At 38.0% G+C, this 26,922-nt stretch overlaps 1 protein-coding gene across 2 annotated transcripts; it reads right to left on the minus strand.

Annotated features, from left to right (window-relative positions):
• Positions 1-8,931: 8,931 nt before the first annotated feature.
• On the minus strand, positions 8,932-26,393 carry stox2a (storkhead box 2a). Of its 2 annotated transcripts, none has more exons than XM_056371620.1 (4): positions 25,755-26,393; positions 16,544-16,696; positions 11,652-14,208; positions 8,932-9,796 (listed from the first exon to the last, which is right to left on the minus strand). In XM_056371620.1, exons 1-4 carry the CDS (start codon positions 26,092-26,094, stop codon positions 9,595-9,597), a joined length of 3,252 nt encoding a protein of 1,083 aa, XP_056227595.1. In that variant the 5' UTR covers positions 26,095-26,393; the 3' UTR covers positions 8,932-9,594. The 2 variants fall into 2 exon arrangements, with proteins under 2 accessions (XP_056227595.1, XP_056227596.1); XM_056371621.1 differs by lacking the exon at positions 25,755-26,393 and adding an exon at positions 18,479-19,822.
• Positions 26,394-26,922: the final 529 nt, after the last annotated feature.

Consider the following 26,922-nt stretch of genomic DNA (forward strand, 5'->3'; position numbering starts at 1 on the left):
TAAAAACAAGACAGTATAGTAAGGCATAAAAAGTCATAAAAACGTCATAGTATAGTAAAGCATAAAAAGTAATAAAAAGTCATAGTATAGTAAGGCATAATAAGTCATAAAAACGACATAGTATAGTAAGGCATAAAAAAGTCATAAAAATGTCATAAAATCGTCATAGCATAGTAAGGCATAAGAAGTCATAGTACAGTAAGGCATAAAAAGTCATACTATAGTAAGGCAAAAAAGTCATAGTATAGTAAGGCATAAAAACGTCATAGTATAGTGAGGCATAAAATGTCATAAAAATGTCATAGTATAGTAAGGCATAAAAAGTCATAAAAACGACATAGTATACCAAGGCATAAAAAGTCATCGTATAGTAAGGCATTAAAACGTCATAAAATCGTCATAGTATAGTAAGGCATAAAAAGTCCTAAAAACGACATAGTATAGTAAGGCATAAAATGTCATAAAATCGTCATAATATAGTAAGGCATAAAATGTCATAAAAAGTCATAGTTTAGTAAGGTATAAAAACGTCATAGTATAGTAAGGCATAAAAAGTCATAAAAATGTCATAGTATAGTAAGGCATAAAAAGTCATAAAAACAAGACAGTATAGTAGGGCATAAAAAGTCATAAAAACGTCATAGTATAGTAAAGCATAAAAAGTAATAAAAACGACATAGTATACTAAGGCATAAAAAGTCATAGTATAGTAAGGCATTAAAACGTCATAAAATCGTCATAGTATAGTAAGGCATAAGAAGTCATAGTATAGTAAGGCATAAAAAGTCATAAAAACAAGACAGTATAGTAAGGCATAATAAGTCATAAAAACGTCATAGTATAGTAGGCATAAAAAGTCATAAAATCGTCATAGTATAGTAAGGCATAAAAAGTCATAAAATCTTCATAGTATAGTAAGGCATAAAAAAGTCATAAAAACGTCATAGTATAGTAAGGCATAAAATGTCATAGTATAGTAGGCATAAAAAGTCATAAAAAAGTCATAGTATAGTAAGGCATAAAAAGTCATAAAAATGTCATAGTATAGTAAGGCATAAAAAGTCATAAAAACGACATAGTATACTAAGGCATAAAAAAGTCATAGTATAGTAAGGCATTAAAACGTCATAAAAATCGTTCATAGTATAGTAAGGCATAAGAAGTCATAGTTTAGTAAGGCATAAAAAGTCATAAAAACAAGACAGTATAGTAAGGCATAAAAAGTCATAAAAACGTCATAGTATAGTAAAGCATAAAAAGTAATAAAAAGTCATAGTATAGTAAGGCGTAAAAAGTCATAAAAACGTCATAGTATAGTAAGGCATAAAATGTCATAAAATCGTCATAGTATAGTAAGGCATAAAAAGTCATAAAAATGTCATAGTATAGTAAGGCATATAAAGTCATAGTATAGTAAGCATAAAAAGTCATAAAAACGACATAGTATAGTAAGGCAAAAAAGTCATAGTATAGTAAGGCATAAAAAGTCATAGTATAGTAAGGCATAAAAAGTCATAAAAACGACAGAGTGTATTAAGGCATGAAAATGATAAAAATGTCACAGTATACTAAGGCATAAAAAGTCATAAAAACGTGATAGTATAGTAAGGCATAAAAAGTCATAGTATAGTAAGGCATTAAAACGTCATAAAATTTTCATTGTATAGTAAGGCATAAGAAGTCATAGTATAGTAAGGCATTAAAACGTCATAAAATTTTCATTGTATAGTAAGGCATAAGAAGTCATAGTATAGTAAGGCATAAAAAGTCATACTATAGTAAGGCAAAAAAGTCATAGTATAGTAAGGCATAAAAAGTCATAAAAACGTCATAGTATAATAAGGCATAAAAAGTCATAAAAACTACATAGTATAGTAAAGCATATAAAGTCATATTATAGTAAGGCATAAAAAGTCATAAAAACGACATAGTATAGTAAGGCACAAAAATTCATAGTATAGTAAGGCATAAAAAAGTCATAGTATGGTAAGGTATAAAAAGTCATAAAAACGACATAGTATAGTAAGGCATAAAAAGTCATAAAATCGTCATAGTATAGTAAGGCATAAAAAGTCATAAAAACGTCATAGTATAGCAAGGCATATAAAGTCATAGTATAGTAAGGCATAAAAAGTTATAAAAACGACATAGTATAGTAAGGCAAAAAAAGTCATAGTATAGTAAGGCATAAAAAAGTCATAGTATAGTAAGGCATAAAAAGTCATAAAAACGACATAGTATAGTAAGGCATAAAATGTCATAGTATAGTAAGGCACAAAAAAGTCATAGTATAGTAAGTCATAAAAAGTCATAAAAATGTCATAGTATAGTAAGGCATAAAAAGTCATAAAAACGACATAGTATACTAAGGCATAAAAAGTCATAGTATAGTAAGGCATTAAAACGTCATAAAATCGTCATAGTATAGTAAGGCATAAGAAGTCATAGTTTAGTAAGGCATAAAAAGTCATAAAAACAAGACAGTATAGTAAGGCATAAAAAGTCATAAAAACGTCATAGTATAGTAAAGCATAAAAAGTAATAAAAAGTCATAGTATAGTAAGGCATAAAAAGTCATAAAAAGTCATAAAAACATCATCGTATAGTAAGGCACTAAATGTCATAAAAAGTCATAGTATCGTAAGGCATATAAAGTCATAGTATAGTAAGGCATAAAAAGTCATAAAAACGACATAGTATAGTAAGGCATAAAATGTCATAGTAAACTAAGGCATAAAGAAGTCATAGTATAGTAAGGCATAAAAAGTCATGAAATGGTCATAGTATAGTAAGGCATAAAAACGTCATAAAATCGTCATAGTATAGTAAGGCATAAAATGTCATGAAATGGTCATAGCATAGTAAGGCATAAGAAGTCATAGTACAGTAAGGCATAAAAAGTCATACTATAGTAAGGCAAAAAAGTCATAGTATAGTAAGGCATAAAAACGTCATAGTATAGTAAGGCATAAAATGTCATAAAAACGACATAGTATACCAAGGCATAAAAAGTCATCGTATAGTAAGGCATTAAAACGTCATAAAATCGTCATAGTATAGTAAGGCATAAAAAGTCCTAAAAACGACATATTATAGTAAGGCATAAAATGTCATAAAATCGTCATAATATAGTAAGGCATAAAATGTCATGAAATGGTCATAGTATAGTAAAGCATAAGAAGTCATAGTACAGTAAGGCATAAAAAGTCATACTATAGTAAGGCAAAAAAGACATAGTATAGTAAGGCATAAAAAGTCATAGTATAGTATGGCATAAAAAGTCATAAAAACGACATAGTATACCAAGGCATAAAAAGTCATAGTATAGTAAGGCATTAAAACGTCATAAAATCGTCATAGTATAGTAAGGCATAAGAAGTCATAATATAGTAAGACATAAAATGTCATAAAAAGTCATAGTTTAGTAAGGTATAAAAACGTCATAGTATAGTAAGGCATAAAAAGTCATAAAAATGTCATAGTATAGTAAGGCATAAAAAGTCATAAAAACAAGACAGTATAGTAGGGCATAAAAAGTCATAAAAACGTCATAGTATAGTAAAGCATAAAAAGTAATAAAAACGACATAGTATACTAAGGCATAAAAAGTCATAGTATAGTAAGGCATTAAAACGTCATAAAATCGTCATAGTATAGTAAGGCATAGGAAGTCATAGTATAGTAAGGCATAAAAAGTCATAAAAACAAGACAGTATAGTAAGGCATAATAAGTCATAAAAACGACATAGTATAGTAAGGTATAAAAAGTCATAAAATCGTCATAGTATAGTAAGGCATAAAAAGTCATAAAATCTTCATAGTATAGTAAGGCATAAAAAGTCATAAAAACGTCATAGTATAGTAAGGCATAAAATGTCATAAAATCGTCATAGTATAGTAAGGCATAAAAAGTCATAAAAATGTCATAGTATAGTAAGGCATATAAAGTCATAGTATAGTAAGGCATAAAAACTCATAAAAACGACATAGTATAGTAAGGCACAAAAAGTCATAGTATAGTAAGGCATAAAAAAGTCATAGTATAGTAAGGCATAAAAAGTCATAAAAACGACAGAGTGTATTAAGGCATGAAAATGATAAAAATGTCACAGTATAGTAAGGCATAAAAAGTCATAAAAACGTGATAGTATAGTAAGGCATAAAAAGTCATAGTATAGTAAGGCATTAAAACGTCATAAAATTTTCATTGTATAGTAAGGCATAAGAAGTCATAGTATAGTAAGGCATTAAAACGTCATAAAATTTTCATTGTATAGTAAGGCATAAGAAGTCATAGTATAGTAAGGCAAAAAAGTCATAGTATAGTAAGGCATAAAAAGTCATGAAAACGTCATAGTATAATAAGGCATAAAAAGTCATAAAAACGACATAGTATAGTAAGGCACAAAAAGTCATAGTATAGTAAGGTATAAAAAAGTCATAGTATGGTAAGATATAAAAAGTCATAAAAACGACATAGTATAGTAAGGCATAAAAAGTCATAAAAATGCCATAGTATAGTAAGGCATAAAAAGTCATAGTATAGTAAGGCATAAAAGGTCCTAAAAACGACATAGTATTATAAGGCATAGAAAGTCATAAAAAGTCATAGTATAGTAATGCATAAAAACGTAATAGTATAGTAAGGCATGAAAACGTCATAGTATAGTAAGGCATAAAAAGTCATAAAAATATCATAGTATAGTAAGGCATAAAAAGTCATAGTATAGTAAGGCATAAGAAGTCATAAAATCGTTATAGTATAGTAAGGCATAAGAAGTCATAGTATAGTAAGGCATAAAAAGTCATAAAATCATCATAGTATAGTAAGGCATAAAAAGTCATAGTATAATAATGCATGAAAAGTCATAAAATCGTCATACTATACTAAGACATAAAAAGTCATAGTACAGTAAGGCATAAAATGTCATAAAATCATCATAGTATAGTAAGACATAAAAACGTCATAGTATAGTAAGGCATAAAAATGACATAGTATACTAAGGCATTAAAACATCATAGTATAGTAAGGCATAAAAAGTCATAAAAACGTCATAGTATAGTAAGGAATAAAATGTAATAAAATCATCATAGTAGAGTAAGTCATAAAAAATACATAGTATACTAAGGCATAACAAGTCAAAAAAATGTCATAGTATAGTAAGGCATAAAAGGTCATAAAAACGACATAGTATTATAAGGCATAGAAAGTCATAAAAAGTCATAGTATAGTAACGCATAAAAACATAATAGTATAGTAAGGCATAAAAAGTCATAAAATCGTCATAGTATAGTAAGGCATAAGAAGTCATAGTATAGTAAGGCATAAAAATTCATAAAAATATCATAGTATAGTAAGGCATAAGAAGTCATAGTATAGTGAAGCATAAAATGGCATAAAATCATCATAGTAGAGTAAGTCATAAAAATGACGTAGTATACTAAGGCATAACAAGTCAAAAAAATGTCATAGTATACTAAGGCATAAAAAGTCATAGTAGAGTAAGGCATCAGAAGTCATAGTATAGTAAGGTATAAAAAGTCATAAAAACGACATAGTATAGTAAGGCATAAAAAGTCATAAAAATGCCATAGTATAGTAAGGCATAAAAAGTCATAGTATAGTAAGGCATAAAAGGTCCTAAAAACGACATAGTATTATAAGGCATAGAAAGTCTTAAAAAGTCATAGTATAGTAAGGCATAAAAAGTCATAAAATCGTCATAGTATAGTAAGGCATAAGAAGTCATAGTATAGTAAGGAATAAAAAGTCATAAAAATATCATAGTATAGTAAGGCATAAAAAATCATAGTATAGTAAGGCATAAGAAGTCATAAAATCGTCATGGTATAGTAAGGCATAAGAAGTCATAGTTTAGTAAGGCATAGAAAGTCATAAAAATGACAGTATACTAAGGCATAAAAAGTCATATAAACGACATAGTATAGTAAGGCATAAAAAGTCATAAAAATATCATAGTATAGTAAGGCATAAAAAATTATAGTATAGTAAGGCATAAAATGTCATAAAATCGTCAAAGTATAGTAAGGCATAAAAATTCATAGTGTAGTAAGGCATAAAATGTCATAAAATCGTCATAGTATAGTAAGACATAAAAACGTCATAGTATAGTAAGGCATAAAAATTCATAGTGTAGTAAGGCATTAAAACGTCTTAGTATAGTAAGGCATAAAAACTCATAAAAACCTCATAGTATAGTAAGGAATAAAATGTCATAAAATCGTCATAGTATAGTAAGGCATAAAAAGCCATAAAAACATCATAGTATAGTAAGGAATAAAATGTCATAAAATCGTCATAGTATATTAAGGCATAAGAAGTCATAGTATAGTAAGGCATAAAAAGTAATAAAAACGACAGTATACTAAGGCATAAAAAGTCATAAAAATGTCATAGTATACTAAGGCATAAAAAGTCATAGTAGAGTAAGGCATAAAAAGTCATAGTAGAGTAAGGCATAAAAAGTCATAAAAACGACATAGTATAGTAAGGCATAAAAAGTCATAAAAACGTCATAGTATAGTAAGGCATAAAAAGTCATAAAAATGTCATAATATAGTAAGCCATAAAAAGTCATAGTATAGTAAGGCATAAAAGGTCATAAAAACGACATAGTATAGTAAGGCATAAAAAGTCATAATAAGTCATAGTAGAGTAAGGCATAAAAACGTCATAGTATAGTAAGGCATAAAAAGTCATGAAAAAGTCATAATACAGTAAGGCATAAAAAGTCATATTATAGTAAGGCATTAAAAGTCATAAAAAAGTCATAGTAAAGTAAGGCATAAAAAGTAATAAAAATATCATAGTATAGTAATGCATAAAAAGTCATAGTATAGTTAGGCATAAAAATATCATATTATAGCAAGGTATAAAAAAGTCATGGTATAGTAAGACATAAAAAGTCATTGTATAGCAAGGTATAAAAAGTCATAGTATAGTAAGGTATAAAAATTCATAGTATAGTAAGGCACAAAAAAGTCATTTTATAGCAAGGTATAAAAAATTCATGGTATAGTAAAATATAGAATGTCATACTATAGTAAGATGTGAAAAAGTGATTGTATAGCAAGGTATTAACAGGTCATAGCATAGTAAAGCACCAAAATTCATAGTATTATCAGGCATATTAAAAGGCATATTAAAAGTCATAGTATAGTAAGGCATAAAACTTACTTTTCTCGTTCATTTGGAGAAAAAAACAACACATAGAAGACTACGTGCTCCTACTTTGAAAGGCAGAAATGGCGTCGTCAGCAGGTGATCACCTGTTTTCCGTAAATGGCCGAGTAATACAAGTAGATTTTCGTTCAGACTGGCGGAAAGAGTGTTTCAAAACTCATAGAATTTAGATCCACAAATGCTGTCAGTTAAGGACCAGTTCACTCAAATTACACTCAGTTTGCCTCTAATCTTATCTATCACAGAACATAATTTTGTTTCTATTTGTTGATGTCAACACTACTGAGACTTCTACCATCAACCCAAAACTTGTGTTAGAGCTGGAGCGATGTGGAATTTAAAATAAAAATCTTTTAATTTAAACCCCCTTGAACTTTGATGTAGATCTGTAAAGTTGAAAACTATTGTTTATCTACGTGAAATATGTCTGCAATAAAAGCTTTCACAATGTTGCTGCTCTAGTGCATGAAGTATGCTACTTTGTTGTACCCCCTCGACAGCACTAGTATTTGTTTATTGGGTCTCACAGTTACCAACTGATCCCAGCAGTATTTCTTTTATTCAGTGTTTTGTCTATAAAATGTCAGAGAATCCTGAAAATGTATATCACGGTTTCCCTAAGCCCAAATTGACTTTCAAGTCTTGCTTTGTCCAACCAACACAAAGAAATGCAGTTTACTATAATATAAAACAAAGAAAAGCAGGAAATCGTCACATTTGAGAACCTAGACCCAGGAAAGTTCTGGCACTTTTGCTTGAAAGATGAATTTTCTGTTGATTGACTTATCGCTTTAGCTCTAAAGATTATTACTTTCTAGAGACAATATCCTGGTTATTATGGATAATGCACAGATGCCAGTATCAATACCTAATTGGGAGCTATTTTCTCAATGATAGTAGAAAATCAAATTAAGTTGAACTGACCATTTAAACTTTTTAAACTCACATCCATATCTGTATACTGCTGTTGCAGCAACTGTCGTCGAACAGACTACTCGTTCTGCCTACAATTCCCACAGTGCACCAGGGCTGCAACTATCAATTATAAGCCCATGTTGATTCCATAAAATTCCCTTAATAGACAGAAAATCTTCACTGAGAAGCTGAAACAAATGTTTTTGACATTTTTGCTTTATAAATCGCCTAACTAATCACTTAATTGACTATGGACAATCTGAGTTTAATTAGGAACCATTACTTACTGAAAATAGAAAATGAAATCGAAATGAATCGACTCACATCTAAAGTTTTCCAACATCCTTGACTGCGTAGTCAGCTGCATCCGTAGAAACTGGTTACACAGTCTACTCATTCAGCCTACAGTTCCCACAATGCACCATGTCTACACTTTTTGAAGTATATAGCAGTGAAAACCAGAAATAAAAGAAGCAGGAAGCTCAGAATTACAGACTCAAACCCAAAATCTTTACATTGACCACACGCTTGAGAACTCATGAACCTGTTAATAACTTGAAATCAATTACTCTTTATAAACAAATATTTGTGATGATACTGAAAAGTTCATTCTTAACGGTAGCTGACGAAACAATCTCACAACATCTACAATACCATGACAACTGAGCAAACTATCTGCTGAGGAAGATCACATGATACGATCAAAAGCTCCAGAACAGGGCCTTGTGGTGATATTTTTTTTGTGGAGTACCTGTGATGTCCTGTCATGTACATGTGAGAGGTGAGGTGCAGCTCATTTTGTCCAAACATCATTTTGGTCACATAGCATCTTTAATACCACCATTATAATAATTAGGATATCAAAAGTATCGAGTATACATACATCATTTGCATTGCGGTACACAAATCTGAGCTGATTTATGTTTTTATATCTTTCATTCGTTGTTCTCAGGATCAACTTTTATTGTCTCGACATTGTGCTGATACATTGAATCGTCCTGAAGAACTTGACGCTATTTCAGGAAGGAGAACATTTAATTGGACATGTATTGTTAAGTAATATAAAAAGTTTTTTGATATTTCCAAATGTAACTTGAATCCTATAGTCTACTACTTTCCAATACCAATAATCAAGAATCTTGATATAAGCCAAACTAGAGTCCATGTCACCAAAATCAAAGTACTTCAGGTAGGTTTCTTCACCTACTGTGGTCTTGATATTCTGTAGTTTTTCTTCTCTTTTTTTTGCAGTAAAGTTCTTGAAGCTGTGGGAACAGTCTCTTGAAGCCATGCCTGTTTTTGTAACAGTCCCAGTAAATGGATTCTCAGGAGTCTGAAGATGTGTGTGTGTGAGTGCGTGTTTTTTTCATGTGTATGTATGTGTGTGTTGGCTGAGGAAAGCGAGGGTCAAAATGGTGAAACACCTCTCTTCCTCTCTCCTCCACCACCTTCACGGTCTCAGTCTGTGCTGCCTGTCAGACGCTGGTGATGGAGGCCAGGCAGTTCGATGACTTCTGGAGTTTCTCAGGCTGTGTGGTGGGGGGCTCTGGGATAGCGCGAAAGCTGAATGGCAGTCCCATACTACTGGTGCCAATGTGGCCTGGGCTCAGCGCTGGATTCTGCCGTCTATTGCTTTCCACAATGCTGGATGTGTTGGATGCAAGGCTTTCACGTGTCCTGCACAACAGAAAATTAAAAAGAAAGTCAAATGTCTACCATGAATTAAAATAACCAATTAATTTTATATTGTGTACAACACAAGTGGTGCTTGGTAAGAAAGAGGAATACCACTAAAATACAACAGAAACTATTTTAAAGCATATTTTGACTGAGAAAAGATTAATAAAAAAGAACAAATTCCTTCCAGGAAAGAGAGAGGCAGTTCAAACATTTTTCATTTATCTTGAAAATATATACAAATACATAGAAAATAGATAATAAAGATAGATAAAAATAGATTAAAGCAAGTCTCTGAGTCTAAGTATAAGCTTTAAACCTGGAATAACAAAATCCTTTGCCACTTGGGGGCAGTGGAAACAGTAGAGTAACATTATCATTAATTTGGAGTCATGTTTCTGACCATTAGGTTAATTTAAGTCCAATATATAATCACTCTCTTTTAGTTCTATTTTTGGCCTCTACCAACTGCTGAGGGAAATATCTGTCAGATATTGTGGGGGCTGATGATAGATGTGACTCAGTTGCATTTTGAATAAACTCAGGATAGGTCAGCCTCTGCTGCTATTAAATCCTACAATGTTATGGAAATGTAATAGTAGATAGATTCAATAGTCCTTTAACTGTCAAGTAACTATTGCTGAGGTGCTTTTCAAACTGCTGCGCTTTGTTCATGTTTCACTAAAGTAGCAGACATAGCTTGCTAGTTCATTTGTTTGTCCGATAAGCAGTTATTTGCAGCTGTTAATGTGAAGTTGAAACAATTCATCATGTTCATATGAAGTTTACTGTTTTATGCTTCTTATTATCACTGTATTGTTTAAAGTTGTGACAATAGAGTCTTTTATTGTTATATAGTTATTATTACACTTAATTTCAAAAGTCAATTTTCCATCAGGATAAAAAATGTCACTAGTGTACTTTACTAAACTACTTCACAGGTCATCCAAGTTAGACCAACCAACAGAATCAATGTAATTAATCATTTGTAAGTATGCAGATTTAATGTTTTGCATCATGAATCTGGTGGTTATGAACTTTTTTTTTTATAAGACTTTCATCTTTGTAATGAAAGTCGTCAGAATCTGTGTTTCACATTGTGAGGGTGGCCACACTTAATTTCCATATTAACAGTCGTAGGTGTGTGCTTTACCCAAAACCACAACCCAGGATGGAAACTGGTGCAATGGTATGTGAGCGTAAAACTGCTGGACACCTCTGATTGAAAACAACATACTGTATGCCTAGACTTGTGATGGATTTTGCTGTCAGAACTATTATTGGACTGCTGTTAAAGCAGGAAGCTGGGGCTGCTTTAGCAAAAGAAGAGTGGACAGGAAACATGGGAAGAGGTGAGAGGTGACATGTAAAAAAGATCCCTGAGTAGAGTTGAACCATGGACATTGTTATTGCATGAAATGCTTCCTTACCAATTGGCTGCCGGGATGCCTTGACTGACCAATAATGTCATAAAATTGGTAATAACAATAACAATTGGAACAAGCCATATAAAGATGCTCTTAAGATGAGAACCGTAATGACGTCCAGATGTACAATTCTCAACATACACATTAAGTTAAGACCTGAATTGTACTATAACTACATAATCCAGCCTCCTATCCTCTGTTCTGATAGATGGGTCAATCATTTCACTTTGGATACATCACCAGCTACAGTGAATACATTTATAAGAATGAGAATAAGAGTAAGAGCCTCAACAGTTACCTCCATGACACCTTTCCTTTAGCTCTGGGGTGCAAAAAGAGTTTAAAAATTTTGGAATATATTTGGTCCTACTGTGTACTTATGTATCCAAAACAGTTTTATCTAATACACAGTTAATTTTTGCATGTACCTGGGGGAGTTGAATCCACTGTCCACTGTGACACTGCTGCTGTCCATGCTGTCCAAACGGGCAGAGTGGGCCGACTTCTGACTGCTGCTGTTCTCCGTCTCCTTGGGGCTGAGTAAGGTCAGATTGGTCTCCAGTTTCCGCTGCAGATCATGGTCCTTCTCTCGCTCTAGGAGCCACTGCATGGTTCCCTCCCCACCACCACCGCCGCCTCCACCGTTACCACCCACTTCCCCGTGGTCTTTGTTGTCCTCTGTTGTCGCCAACTCTTTGTGCGAGTCCTCCTCTGCCTCTTCTTCTTCCTCATCATCTGATACATTATAATAGTCAAAGGAGGCGGAGGGGACTGTTGGCTCTAAGCAGCCCTGTAAAACTGCAGGTGACGCTGAGGAAGTGGCTGAATTGGAAGGCTGCTGGGGCTCAGGATTGTCTAGGGCCTCTGTTGATTTGGCATGTGAGGCTTTCCGCAATGTGCCGGACTTGGTGTAGCTGCTGTCCACGTAGCCTGTGGACAAGGCATTGTGTGGAGGTTTGAACAAAGTGTCCTTGCTGAAGATCTCTTTCCTCTTGATCACCATACCGCCTCCTCCCCCTCCGGGATCTACATTGTGTTGGTGTGGCGTCAAACGGGCATTTTGCACCGGCTCTGGCGTCTGGCTTGGTGTCAGTCGCACCGAGCCGTTTTGTCCCTTTGCTGCCGACAAGTCCTCTTTGTACTCCATTGTATGTGGAGAGGTGAGGTGAGGCGTTTGGCGGTCAGCCGGAGAGCCCTTTCGGAGTCCCCCTGATGAGGTTAATGTGTCATATTCTGATTTTGCCTGAGGCGAAGGGGCAGTTAGGATTGTTTCATTTGACGTATTGCACTGGAAGTACTCATCTGTTGAGGGCTTAGGAGAAAGTCCCATTAGCTCATTGTACGTTGGCAAGCTGTCTCTGCTTTTGTTCCTCTCCATCGTACTCCGGATCCTTGACTCGTCCAAACTCCCTTTCCCCAAATCAGGCACATTAAAATCAGAGTGGAACTTAGCAGCAGAGAACATAATCCTTGAGTAGTGGGAGGACTTCTGCGTGGCCCGCAGGGTGCCGTCATCAGTGTAGTAATGACTACGCTCCTCCAGACTGGGTTCAAAGTCTTCTGGCGCACCCAGTGACAGACCCTTGAGAGAGTTGTCCATGGACCGAGATCGTTCTTTAGCTTGATCGGACCTCTCGTGACGCGACTTCCTGTCCTGATTGTGACTGTGACTTCTTTGAACTCTGGACTGGCACGTTCCACGTGACGGCTCTGGGAAGGGCATCTCTGTCCGTCTCTTGGCTAGCTCCCCAGACACGTCCCACTCGGGGGTAACAGGGCAGTACGATTCAGTAATGTTGGGGTTGCTGTGGACCAAGTATGTTGCACCTCCACTTCGCCTGCGCTCCAAGGTGTACATGGCCTCCCGAGGCGAGCGAACTAACGAGTGGCTAAAGAAGCGGTAATCTCTTTCCATGAACACGAGGTCCCAGTTTGAACCCTCAGATGGGTCTCCCCTAGAGGTCCGGGGTTTGCTATGAGAGCGGGACTTACCATGTGGAGCCCTCCGGTGGCCCCTCCCCCTCCTGCTGCGTGCACTGTGCTGGGCTGAAGACCCCGCCTTGTTCTTCTGCGTACGCTCTTCCTCCAGCCTCTTCATCACAGCCGTGTGCCTTGCCACATTCTCCACTGTTAGGTCGGGGTTGATTCGGCGGATGATCTCCATCTCCACCTCGCGGGGAATGGGCGTGGTTGGCACATCCTCATCACGAAGAGGCCACTCCTCTGGGGGGAACTGGGCCGAGAAGGTGGCCAGCTGCCGCATTTTGTCCTTCTTGAAACTCAGTCGGAAGAGCCTGAGTCCAAACCTTTTGGATTGCTTCTCGCCAGTTCCGTTGCCACCACTTCCTTCTTTCTTTTTGGTCAGAGTGTCAGTTTTATAATGGAAAGAAGTGATGCTTTTGCTCTTATCGGCTGGATCTTGAGGCGGCGGTTGCTGCTGGACAGGAGGGGAGGTGGGAAGTGGGGGGTAGGGGTATGAAGGTGGTTCTCCTCGGTGCTCCTTGGCTGACGTGCTCGGTGGAGGTTCCCCGCCGTTGTGATCCTTGGGTGGCTTACTTTGATAGGAATCTCCCCTGTGCTCCTTTGGTGACTTACTTTGGAGCGCAGAGGCGTGAAGTCTGGAGGGGTCTTCGCGATAGGAATTGTATGAGTCATTGTGATTCTTGCGAGGAGGCCTCTCTCTCAGGCAGCCAGGTGTAGATGGTGTGACGTTGCCAGACTGAGGTGAAGTGCATTGCTGAGGTTGCTGCTGCGGCTGTTGTTGTTGTTGTTGTTGTTGCTGTTGTTGTTGTTGTTGCGGTTGGCGCTCTGGCAGCCGATCATCAAGGTGATACCACTTGTTGTTGGATCTGATGAGGGAGGGAGTGATAAAGTAGGTTTGGGGAGTGACAATGAAGTAGCCCTCTGGAGTTGGGTAGATCTTCCTCTCTCGCACCAGCATGTTCAGAGTATGTCGCAGAACCTCTGAGCTGGGTGTAGGCACGCCTGCAGGGAACAGATTACACTGAGTTGATTCACAGTTTTATATACTCATTTTTAAGTGATGTGATTTATTTTACAATAGTTTAAATACAGGACATTGTGAACATTTTGTTGCCACCTTGGAACAATTTGGTAATGAAAACGAACAGGTCATAATTTAAGAAATGTCTCTGTGTGAGAACTGCTATCAGATAATCATGGTGAGGTCTCCAGAAAAAACACCTCAGTTTAATTGGACCTGATTAATGGTCACATCATGCATGCAAAATTGCCTGCTAATAATCTTCTGATGATCAAATCCATAGTATTTTTCAACCTCAGAAACAATTTCCCATTAATGTACCCATTACATTTCTCACATCACAAAAACACAAAATCTCCCAAGTGTATGACAGTATCACATACTGTACACATGGTAAATATATCTTCTATTCCAACATGTTAATTGAAGCCAAATTGCCAAACCAGTGGATTATGTATGCACCATTCCAACATGGAAATAAATTAGATGTCTCATACTGTGTTTTATACCTATTTCCCCTAAACCGATTCAGTCTTACATATTTAGTAATTAGTATCTTTTTGGAATTTTTGGGATCTCACAAATCAACTTCACAGATAAATCACACTGGTGGTTACATCAGAGTTTATTAACAGCTGTTTATTGGAATCTTCCCTTTTATTTTTAATAAGTATAAAATGTCCTTTTAATTTTTTCATAATCCTCTAAAAATGAGAATGATCAAAGGTCTATTTTGTACTTATTTTACAACATTAAAAGGAATTTTATGTTTTATATATAGCATGAGTCACCTGAAAGACTTAATATACTGTAAATGACCAAATCAACATTAACTAAACCCCATTCATAACCATTGTCTTGCAAGACCATGTGTTGCCTGACATTACATCACCCCTGTGTAATTTTTTTTACACAGAAATGATGCAACTTATAAGTTCAACTCCTCTCCACTCTGGTACTGTACAGAAGAAAAGATACATTTGAAGAATATGCAACCCATTAAAAACTGACAACCTGGCTATGCAGTGATTAAACCTGTGCTCTTACACCTTGTGTTAGGGAGCTGAAAACGTTGGCTGTGCTTTTGTGCATTTTAGGCTATTTCACCAATATTGTTTGAGAATAGTACTGAAAATAAATGTTTTACACACTTTGGTAAAGGCAATAGTTACTATTAAAATATTAAATGTTATGTTAAACTGTTAAAAACAGGACACTGTGAACATTTTGTTGGAGTAGAGGGATGATTTGGAGAAAAGAAAGAAAATTACAAAACGATCAGAAAGTTCTGATTTAGGGCTGCAATCAATTAAAAGCCCTTGGCTTCTCAAGAAGAGATAATATAATAAGAAGAAAATAATAACAACATAGATAATTCTACTTGCATAGTATCATTTATTTAAGTTCAACAATTAATGCTTATCCGGGTATTTTTGTTCAGTTAAAAAGGTTCAGATCATCCACAATACAGAATCATTAATACTTTTTTCAATGTCACATTAATCAACATGTAGATGTCACCTCAGAAAAATGAGAATGGAACAGGGAGCCAAAGATGTTCACTGTGGTTTAGTACATTTTAAGCTTGTTTCACCAACACTGCTTAAGAGAAGTTGTGGATTTATTATCTGTGTAAGATTGTAATCAATTAATCATTTCCTCTTTAAAATAGTGAAAAATGTCCATCATAATTTCCCAGAACCCAAACTGACGTCTTCAAATCACCTGTTTTATTCGACCAACTGTCTAAGATACAAAGATATTTCATTTACAATATTTCATGAGAAAGAAATGTGTCATATTTGAGGAGTGGGAGCCAGAACTTTCACCTGAAAAATGACAAAATGATAAAATGATTTGTCGATCATCAAAATAGTTGCCAGTTCATTTTCTGTCGATCAATTAATTGCTCAATCGACTTATCGTTTCATTCCAGTTGAAACATTACGATGCTGTTTGCAAGATTTTAAGCACTGAAATATCTCAATTCTTCATTAATCTCTGAAATGTGTCAGGAAACCAATAAGTGAGATCAATAGATGTTTAAATGCTATATAGAGCTTTACTTTGCTCTCTGAACCTGGCCTCTGCAGTACATGTGTTTTGGATATAAAACTTGAAGTGGTTAAATCTTTGGCTTAGTGAATTTAGTAAAAGGGTGATGAACAAACTAAGGTACGACACACAAAAATCAATATTTCTACCTTAGTATTTATGGACGCTGCTGCTTTTCCAACAACATAAGTCCCATAATGTATTCGTGTTCTGCATACTTTAATGCTGTCCCACTTCAGGAACAAGGTGAGAGGATCATACCTGGGAAGCTGGCAGTGAGGTGCTCCACCAGAGCCTCCTGGTTGACAGGCTTTTTGGCAGAGTTCATAGCAGAGATGGCCAGGCACAAGATCTCCCCCAGTGGGATGAACTGTGACTGGCTGATGGGTGACATACTGATCGGAGACACGTCACCTGCAGGAGGAGGAGGAGGAGGAGGAGGAGGAGGAGGAGGAGGAGGAGGAGGAGGAGGAGGAGGAGGAGGAGGAGGAGGCACAAGCACAACTGTTAGATCATGAATGAACAGCAGGCGCAGCGTGTGAAGCTATGATGTAATGGTCAAACAGCAGCAGTTTGCATGCTGCCTGGAACGGCTCCACCCCTCCTCTCTGTGCCTCCTTAGCCTCTCATTCCTCCTGTTTCTCGTAGGTTAGCAAAACGAGGCAGCTGCTGCTGCAGCAGCCGTAGCGGTAGCGTGAGATCACCTGAATCTTTGCCACCTCTTTATCCGATTCACATCATCTGACAAACAGAAAAGGAAGCTCGCACAATCCCACAGCAAGTCAAAATGTTTGAAATGTAACAATATGACAGACTTTAGCGCCACATTCAGAGCTTACATACAGAAATTCTCTGTTGCCTTTGTTGAATTAAGCTGGCTTTGCTGTCAGCAGTAGTGAGTAGTGAGATCATCCTACAACCAGCCGGCCCGGCTTCAAGCCCCTCTGAGAGCAAACATCTGCCCTACTGAAAGGTTGTAAAGCGACACACTGGATCCGCCGCTGCAGCATCTGTGCTGTAGTGACCCTCTCCTCTGACCTAAATCTGGTGATCAATAGAGAATCACACCACACGATGTAGAAGCTGTAACATCAAACCTGCCATTTTTGATTTCTAGTCTGTCAATAACAATAATTTATAATAATCTAATAATGTTTTCTAAAATTCACAGGTAGTTTACAGAATTAATTTTGCGTGATTGATGACAGTTTTAAAGTTTCGTTGTCCGTTACTGCTCACAGCTCTTACCTGTGCTGTCTGTGCAGGGCCCTGCCTCCTCACCGCACTCTGCTGAATGGTCAGTTAAGCAACACGATGACGTTATCTCTGCTTAGTATCACAGCCCCTCAAGCTTTATGTGGCTTTACAAAGCTTTACTCGGTTTCTAGTAAACATGAGAAAACCTGGATCTGCCAGTGAATCAGTACAAGAGAAAAATCACCATCTTCTGCTGTTATAGTATGTTTTGGGTTTTTTTTTTTTTTGGGGGGGGGGGGGGGGGGGGGGGGGGGGGGGGTTATAAAAAAAATCTCCCAGGAGTGGGGGAATGAGTTTGCAGTGTTTATGTTTCACATCTTACAATGAACAAGAAAGACAGACAGCAGAAAAATATGCAAATATTTATAATAAAAGGGACTGAAAGGATGTGATTTTCATATCACGCAGGGCAGGACTTTATGATACGAAGTACTGCTGATACGATATGAAGCCCTTTTGCAATCTCAACAAACACAAAACATGAATCTGTCACAAGATTTGACACTAAGGTGAAGCAATCCCACAACTACTGAACTTTTGGCAACTCAGGAAAATATTATTTATGTATAAAAAAACATTCAAATGGTAAAAAATTGGCAAATGTACATTTTTTTCATTGTTTTTTACCATTGCTTTTATCTGTTTTAACATATGGGTCAGTGCATATGAAAGAAATAGGAAAATGTGTCTGAAAGTAAGAAAGTTACAGAGATTTGGACCCACTGAGATACAGTTAAATGAATTTTGAAATGAGCCAAATGTGCGATAGGCCCTATAATGAGATTAAATACAGTGGGAAAGTAAAGAAAACTGAAAGTTATCAAGACTTCCTACTTGAATACTCTTTCAACTCTGCCCTTTGCCCCCAAATCAAACGGTGTCTTTGCAAACTCTGTGTAGAGAGGGTGGAGCTTGTCCTGGTGGGAGTGTCTGACTCACCTGGCGCACGATAACTTGGTGGGGACGGAGAGAAATGAGGAGGAGGAGGGGGAGGAAGATGCTGCTTCTGCACACGGATGTCTTTTTCACTACGAGAGAGGTTGTGCTCCAGCGGGCGTTCAGTAAGCTCCGAGCTGGGCCAGGCCCGCCGCAGATTGCTGCTGCGGTTCTTCTTCATCGTGACCCCTTTACCAGGTGGCCTTCACCCCCCGGGGGCTTCTGGGGTAAGGTGGAGTGGAGGCGGTTGGAATGGGGAGGACGGGGAAGGAAGGAGGGAGGTGGGGAAGGGAGGGGGGGGAGGGATGTGCAGGGGGAGGTCGACCAACCTCAGGCTCAGTGCCTCCCCCGCATCAGTAAGAACGTCCCGCTAGAGCGATCACACACCAGACATGGCAAGAACCAGTGTGCACCTTCACACACATACACACGTCTCATTTACATCCACGAGCAAGCTACAAACGACTGTGTTCACACTGTGGGTGGTTGTCATCGGCTGCTGGGCTCTCCCAGGCTGATCTGGAGCGGTGGCAGCAGTGGCAGAGGTGCAGGTGATTGCGCGAGGCATCACCCTTTCATCGGCATCAGTCCCAGCCACCATTTGTAGCATCCCCATTTGCATGCGTAGGGAGGCACATTACGTAGCCGCTCTGATGTGGGAGGAGGGAGCAGGAGAGAGGTGGGGGGGGCACGGGTAGAGATGAGGGAAATGGGGCATTGGAAGCAAGGAGGACGGTGAGGAGAGATTTCAGTGGACGTTTTGGGATCCGCTTGTTCCTTTTGAGTAGAAGGTAACAGGGGAAAGAAGGGAGGGGATGGATGGATGGTCAAAGATTCAAAGCTTTAAGAGGCCCAGTCTTCGACAATAGCTCAATTCACCACAGGAGTGCTCGGCCGATCCCCGGAAAACAAAAGAGCCCACTTGAAAAAAAAAAAAAAACAGAAATAAAAGCTCCATTCACCCTAATGGGCAGTGAAACCTCAATAGTATGCCAAGCACCGGAGACGCCACGTTCACCTCCATCTTTATCCGATCAAGCACAAGACCCCATCGTCCTTTCGACAACAGCACACCAGGAGAGGGTGGGGAGAAAAAAATGGAGAGCATAGAAATAAATAAATAAATTCAAGAATAGATATCCACCGTTTCCCGCAATCCAACGGAAGAAGCTCCTGAGCCGATCGCTGTAGCATCCATTCATTAACAGAGGGGATGCAAACTCCAGTGAACGGCAAATCTCTTTCAACGCTAATGCTGCAGCTGCTCCCAGCACCTCCAGGAAGGGTGTGTGAGTATGTGTGTGTGTGTGTGTGTGTGTGTGTGTGTGTGTACGTGTGTGTGTGTGTGTGTGTGTGTGTGTGTGTGTGTGTGTGTGTGTGTGTGTGTGTGAGAGAGAGAGAGAGAGTGTGTATGCGCGCATCCGCCTGCTGCGCGCGATTCTGCGTGAGCATGCATGCGTCTGTGTCTGGGTGATTGAGGCTGAGGGGAGGAGGAGGAGGAGGGGGAGGGGGGTGTGCATGAGAGAGAGAGAGAGAGAGAGAGAGAGAGAGAGAGAGAGAGAGAGAGAGAGAGAGAGAGAGAGGACATACATAAGGCAGAGAGGAGAGCAAATATCAACAGCGCGAAACACACACACACAGACAAATAAAAATGTTTTAAATTTTCCGGCCCTGAGGTGATGTCCAGGGAATGGGAAGAGCTCTGAATCTTTGGCTAAATTTCCATCCTCACCCTCTCTGTATTAGTAGCTCTGCTCTTGAAGGATGAGGGGCCCCTTTAACCACCATCCATCCTCTTTCTGTGTCTCCCCTGACTCTAAGACCAAATCTGAAGACTTGACAGAGCCACAACCGGAAGGAAATAATTTTAAAGGTGTTGATTTGTGCCCGTCTCATCAGTGCTTTCCACCGGTTGATTCACTAACTAAACTGTTGGGACAACAGCTGAACTCCCCGTAGAAAAAAACCCCAAAGCATCACCTTAATCATGTCCAGAGTGGCAGCTCCTGCTTGCTGCAGACTCCTGCTGACTCACATGTGTGGAGTGTGAATGGACGGTTGGAGGGACAGAATAAGGAGCAAAGTGAGAGGGCAGGACGGGGCACGGGTGGAGGGGGGACAGTGTCACAACCAATCTGCTCCAGTTCACTGATACCAAAGAGAAAGAGGAGAGGAAGGGAAAGGAAGGAGGGGTGAGGAGGAGGAGGAGGAGGAGGAGGAGGGGGAGGAGGGAGAGCGACACCACGCCAGCCATTTTATTTCTCAGTAGTGCTGCAACAGCCTTTGTTGCCATGACGACGCAAGCCGATGATCTCATAGCTGTTACCTTTGAGTGCTGGTCCCTTAAAGAGCCAGTTACTCAAGATAGAAAGCAGACAGACACCACATAGACGAGGACTGACTGTCTGTTACATGGAAAAAAAATACTCCTGCATCGCTGCTGGAAATATGACATCCATCAACACACAAAACAGCATCATATCCTGAGAGTTTTTTTTAAATACATGTGAATTTACTACAATGATCATCTATGTGAAGTGACTACAATGATTTCAATTTTTGTTAGAAAATCCTGGTTACACCAAATGTGAAAATGTGCAATTAGAGCTGGAATGATTAGTGGATTAATTGACAAATCAATCAACAGAAACTTACTCAGCAACTATTTTAATAACTGATTGATCATTTATGTCATTTATGGCAGGGATTTAAATGCCTTTGGGTTTAGGACTCTTGGCCAGATACAAGCAGCAATCTGAAGACATGGCTTTGAGCTATGGGACCTATAAAATGATTTTTTTCACTATCTTCTGACATCTTGTAGATAAAAACATTAACCAATTAATTGAGGAAAAATACAGCAATTTAATTTGATAATGAAAATAATTTGTTCATTGCAGCCCTAGAGGAGATTAATATGATCTATTATTGATGCGCACCATCATAGATTTACCAAGCGTCATGGTCTTAGAGTCCATGACCTAGTTAAAAATGAGACTAAGAGTGTTCAGCCGCACAGCTCCGTGAAGCTCTACTTAGCCACAGCTGTGCTCTGAGCTAAACGCTAACATCACCATGCTAACATGCTCACAGTGACAATGCTGATGTTTAGGTATAGGTATAATGGTATTAGGTATAATGTTTACCATATTCACTGTCTTATTTTAGTGTGTTAGCATGCTAACATTAGAATGTCAGTAGTTTTAGTCCTGGATAAAACTAAAAATGTGACCTGAGGATGGTGCTAGATGGAAAGTCAGAGGATTTCTAGTTAGCAGATTTACTAGGATTCATCTTCTGGGGAGCATGAATAATACTATCCTGCTGTTTATATTAGCAGTTAGCCAGTATGAACGGTCCAACACTGAAGGATTTGTGCCACTTTACAACCTCAACCAACTTCCATTTTTTGCCGGTGGTCTGTCCTCCAGTGGACCATTTTAAAAACGCGCTACTCTTAGAAATCCACTCTTAAGGCCAAACACTGAACAAACAGACCAAAGCGTTTTTTTGCCACAGCAGCCGGCATAACACATCCTGATCTGACATAAAGATATATGGCAACAAATCTCTGCTGCGTCAAACATTTCCCCCAATTCTCTGTTGGGACCCTCCCTTTCCTTCCAATGGAGGAGTGGGCTATAGCAGGGAATGCAGTGCAATAGTGTTTTTCCTGAACAAATGCTCCACTTTTCCTTCCTTAGGAGCACACACTCCTCCCAGCCCATTGTTTATAGTCTGCTAACGGATACAAAGTCCCTCAGTTAATCAGATTGAATTGTCAGTATTAAAAAACACTTTGTTTCCACACAGTTGAAAAAACACAACTTTTGTATAAATGTATTAATCCAGCTCCTTTTTGGCTCTCAGCCCTAATCAAACATTCTCAGGCAGTTTGGTGGATAATCTGGAGTATGTGAAAATGTAGTTATGTGTGTAGCAGCCTGACATTAAAATGCACTTCAAAACAATATTATTGTCCCTGCTAAGACTTTACAAAACTATGGTAAGGTTTTTATTTTTAAGTGACAAAGCTTTTTAATCAATCCCTGTTTCACCGCAGACTCAACAATACCCGAGAGTCTGTGAGTTTTTTTGTACAAGGCATGTCCATAAAAAGCCTTTTACAGATGCATTTATTTGTCCAGAACCTTGTTTATAAAATACAATAACCTCCTGTTATAAGTGTACAATATTCCAAATACTGAGCACAAACATAGTTAATAAATAGTATTTGTCTGAACTTTGTTTGAACTTGTCTCGCAAACTAACATCTTGACTCCACAGCTTAGAAAATGAGTCACACAACAACTTGCAGCTCACACTAGAAAATCAATACTGCACTGGTTTTCATCTGTATACTGTTATTGTTACTGTAGGACATTTTCCATAAGAAGAAAAACCGCAAATGGAATTGAAAAATATGAGGACTTTTTGATCCACCAAAGTGATCTGAGTTACAGGAATGTTTTGCATGTGGGAGTTGTTTCAGGTGATCTCAAAGAGGCAAAATGGTTTAAAATTTAACTACTGGTTGAATTCACATGAGCTTACTAATAAACTTAAAACAGATTATGCTGTCCAATAAATTTGTCCAGCACACAGGTGAGTATAAAAAACAACCCCTGACTGTTGCATGCGTTTCAACACAACAAACATTTTCCGGGTTAATATCTATCCTAGATTACGGGCCTAGTTGTGAAAAACTTATCTCATACAAAAAATTCATCAGTCTGTCATTTCCATCTGCACCAGCAGCATATAAGCTCTGTTGGTTTAGGCATTATAGAGCATTATAGAGTCTGGTGAGTTATTAGCTATAAGACAAACATTCCAGTGCTTATCAGTATTTGCTTCTGTAGTGTCAGTGAAGCTACGTCGCCTCTTCTAATGGGCAGACACAGAAAGAAATCAGCTTCACATAATCAACTATCTTAAGATATACTTTGGACTATAATAGACCTTAAGGTACAGCAGGTATTGAACTTTTCAGCTCAATACAATCAGCGTCCAGCAGCCGTAATGTAGAATACTGATAACATACACAGAGCCACGGAAGAGTTTCAATACACCTTCAAATTTACAGTTCAGTGAAAATGATGTTGTACATTTGGAGAAGCTGCACAGGTTGAGTTGACACAAATATAAAGTGGCTAATCTCAAAATTAGTTGAAAGATGCTAAAACGCTGTTTAGAGTTGAGGGAAGCTGCAGAATCAGGTGATTATTCTCTGTGCTCTTTGTCACTACAAGCAACACCTTTCACATTACACAAGGTCATCTGACCCGCTGTTAATTTAAAAACACCGATGAGTGCAGCTTTAAATATACTGCACTTACTGCATGACGTAACACTGCTGCTCTTCTCTCTGGAAAGCTCGTGTTGCTTTTCATGAACAGCGTATTAATTTTTTCCTTCCCTATAAAAACACTTCGGAAAACCCTGGTATGTTTACTTTTATCCCTTTGATTCCAGTACTAATGCATTAAGTAAACTTAGGGATATTGGCCATGCTTTCATTTAGATGCAGTGTGTCAGTCAGTTTTACACAATGACTGATTGACCGAACAAACAAGTACTGGAAAATGTAAGACTTCTACATGTCTTCATCATCCCTCCCTTCTACTCCCTAACCTTCTGTGTTTTCTCTGCTGCAGTTTGATGCAGCTCGCTGATGGAACAGATGATCCAAACCAAAGCTCTGCTGTGAAACAAACAGAAATAAGATGATCTGTTACATGCTGTACGCCTCTATCTCGTTTGCACGCACACATAGTCGCACAGAAAGTTGTGAGGGTAGTATGATGGGTGCAATGGTTAGACTTGCTGACAATTCCAAGTCGTCCTAACCTGTACCAGCGCATACAATGAATTACGATCTTGATGAGTATGAGTGTAGGAATGTTGAACTGCAGTAGAGCCGGGCTTCAGTCCTGGCTCTTCTATCTGAATGCATAAGCTCACATGACATGAAGTAGCTGCGGTTATGAGGCGAGATGCTGCCTAAACTCCTTGTTTACTCTAGACTTTTACAACTGGCTTCATGCAACCTGCCAGCAGAACTCACATACTCATGGTATCAAATGAAAACCTCAGGGGAAAGTGTTTAGCTCACAATTACAGAGAAGAGGGTCATATGAGGTTCAATGCTAATCCTCAGCATTTACCAGCAATTAAAGAGGTGTGGAAATCTGCATGAAACAACCAGCTGAACTCTTAAGAGTCACAAACAGAAAATAAATCTGGATGTATATGAAAACTATTCCAGTGAGCTCTGTGCAGTGAGGTAAACAGATTTAAACTATTATTAGATTAACTAGTATTGATATTCTGAGTTAAGGTATTGGTAGAGGCAAGGTTGGATCTCTGCATTGCTTAGTGACAGAGACTGTTTTTAAATCCCTTGGCTCATGTCCAAGACAAGTCTCTAGTCTTCATAAGCAAACTGCAAAACAGTTGCAAGTATCTCAGGTCTTTGAGTGCTAACCATTACAAAACCACAGCACAACACTTTCTTTACAAACCTGTGTTGCTAAGGTTTTTTTATGTACCAGAAAACGAGTCCTTAACCAAGCATTTTCCATGCAGGGCCATTATAAATAGACAGGCAGCTATGTAAAGCCTCGCTCATGTCGTTTTATTTATCTTTCATTGTTCCTTTACATTGTTGGAATTAAGACTTTCAATTTTTATTTCAAGTCAGTTGCAAGTCTCAGACAAATCAAGTCTGTCAGAAAATCCAGACCAAAAGTCAAGCCTACAGCTCTAGACATTATACATGGAGAATGCTGGAAAACAAAATGCATATGAAGATGGTGGGTTCAAGTTTGACTTTAATTATGTAGTCTACTCCCTGCATATATCATGTTCAGGTGACCTGATCAAGTCCTTGTGACAGACTGAGTGAATAGAAGCCAAGATTTACCCATTTTCATTCAATTTTATACTTATATATAAGGTCTGCTTTACTGATGGGTCAGTCTGTTGTGATGTGTATTTTTTGTTATCCTGCAAGTCAAATTTCCAAACTGAACAGAAAAGAGATGGAAAAAAACTTTGCCTCCAAACATATGAATAATTCTTAAAGGCTCAGTGTCCTGCCTCAACCCAACCACCTGATCTCTACACACAGCCACGTGGAATAAAGATTAAGTGAAATCACGCACTTTTCTGTTTATGGCTCTGTAATGTTTCCAGTTTAGGTTAGTAGTGTTGTTGTAAATGTAGCGTCACTGTTTCCAATTTGTACTTAAATGACACGAGGGACAAACATACTCACCTATACACTTGATGTCAAAGCCCTGAGGTGGTTTTAGTGTCCGCCTAGTCCATCCGTTCCTGAGGACTTGGAGGTGAACTTCTTTGCCCTGGATCAGCAGCACATGCTCATCTATCCAGCCCAGGAAGAAGATCTCGGAGAGCGCGTGTGTCAGCGCCTTGTTCCAGAAATGCTGCATGTTTACGGCTTTGAAATTGGCGAAGACCTCGTAGCCGCTATGATGCTGTAACTTCACTGAGAGCACGGCCGGTGATGATGGTGAATGCTCCTCATCTTCTCTGCAAACCTGCGACAGCACCAGAGCCAGAGAGTGAGGAGATATCTGAAGGAACTTCTCCATGCCTACTTCAGCCAAAGTTTATCCACACGTAGGTGAAAGGAAAACCGCTGCTTTTTAAGTGTACGACATTGTTTATACCACGCAGATGTTTGTTTTTTTTCAGGTCTATCTAAGACTCGCTAATAACCTCAGGCTAGTTTAAACATGTTTAAGAAAAAGACTTCAAGGTGAAAGAAACACTCTGCGTCGGTCCAGAGTTTGCAGCGCGACGTTAGAAGTGTTGAACACAGGTGCAACCTGTAAACCCAGGGAAATCAGCAACCTGACACGCCGTCCACGGCAGCCAACTATCTCCAACTGTCAAAGAGTATTAGGCCTATTCCCAGCGAAGAAAGAGGCGAGGACTTGTGCTGCGTTCAGGTGTGACTCGTAAACTCCTACTTTCGACTTAGGAAATCCGAAGTCAGCCTTTTGTTGTCAGAAATTCTGTTCAACAGTGTCTTATCAATAACTCAAGAGAGACATAAGAAGTTTGGCAAACAGTTGGCTCAACACTAATATGACAAAAAAAAGTGGCCAAAATAATAGAAACACCTGTATGGTGCAATGCAATATCAATAGATATTCTCTCACAAAGAGATGAATATAAAACATGATAAAATACAACAAACGTATTAATATTGTATATATATATATATATAGTATAATATACAATTAGAAGTTATATTTTATATAAATATATAAAATATAATATATACATATATATATATACTCATACTAGAATCTCCCACACAAGTGCATATAAAATAATGTACATCAGTGCACAAGATAAAACCTCTGGTGCACATCCAGTCATCATCATCTCATCCAATCATCAACGGTTCAAAT

The sequence above is a fragment of the Seriola aureovittata genome, chromosome 3 (assembly GCF_021018895.1).
Source record: "Seriola aureovittata isolate HTS-2021-v1 ecotype China chromosome 3, ASM2101889v1, whole genome shotgun sequence".
NCBI classification, from domain to species: Eukaryota; Metazoa; Chordata; class Actinopteri; order Carangiformes; family Carangidae; genus Seriola; species Seriola aureovittata.

What these genes read in the sequence shown, in the direction of transcription:
- stox2a (XM_056371620.1), bottom strand. Translation starts at nt 26,094, where the DNA reads ATGGAGAAGTTCCTTCAGATATCTCCTCACTCTCTGGCTCTGGTGCTG. An exon ending in CTTTGACATCAAGTGTATAG is followed by an intron (nt 16,697 to 25,754) that starts GTGAGTATGTTT and finishes CTCCTCCTGCAG; the next exon opens with GTGACGTGTCTCCGATCAGT. An exon ending in AGTGGATTCAACTCCCCCAG is followed by an intron (nt 9,797 to 11,651) that starts GTACATGCAAAA and finishes TCTGTTGTGCAG; the next exon opens with GACACGTGAAAGCCTTGCAT.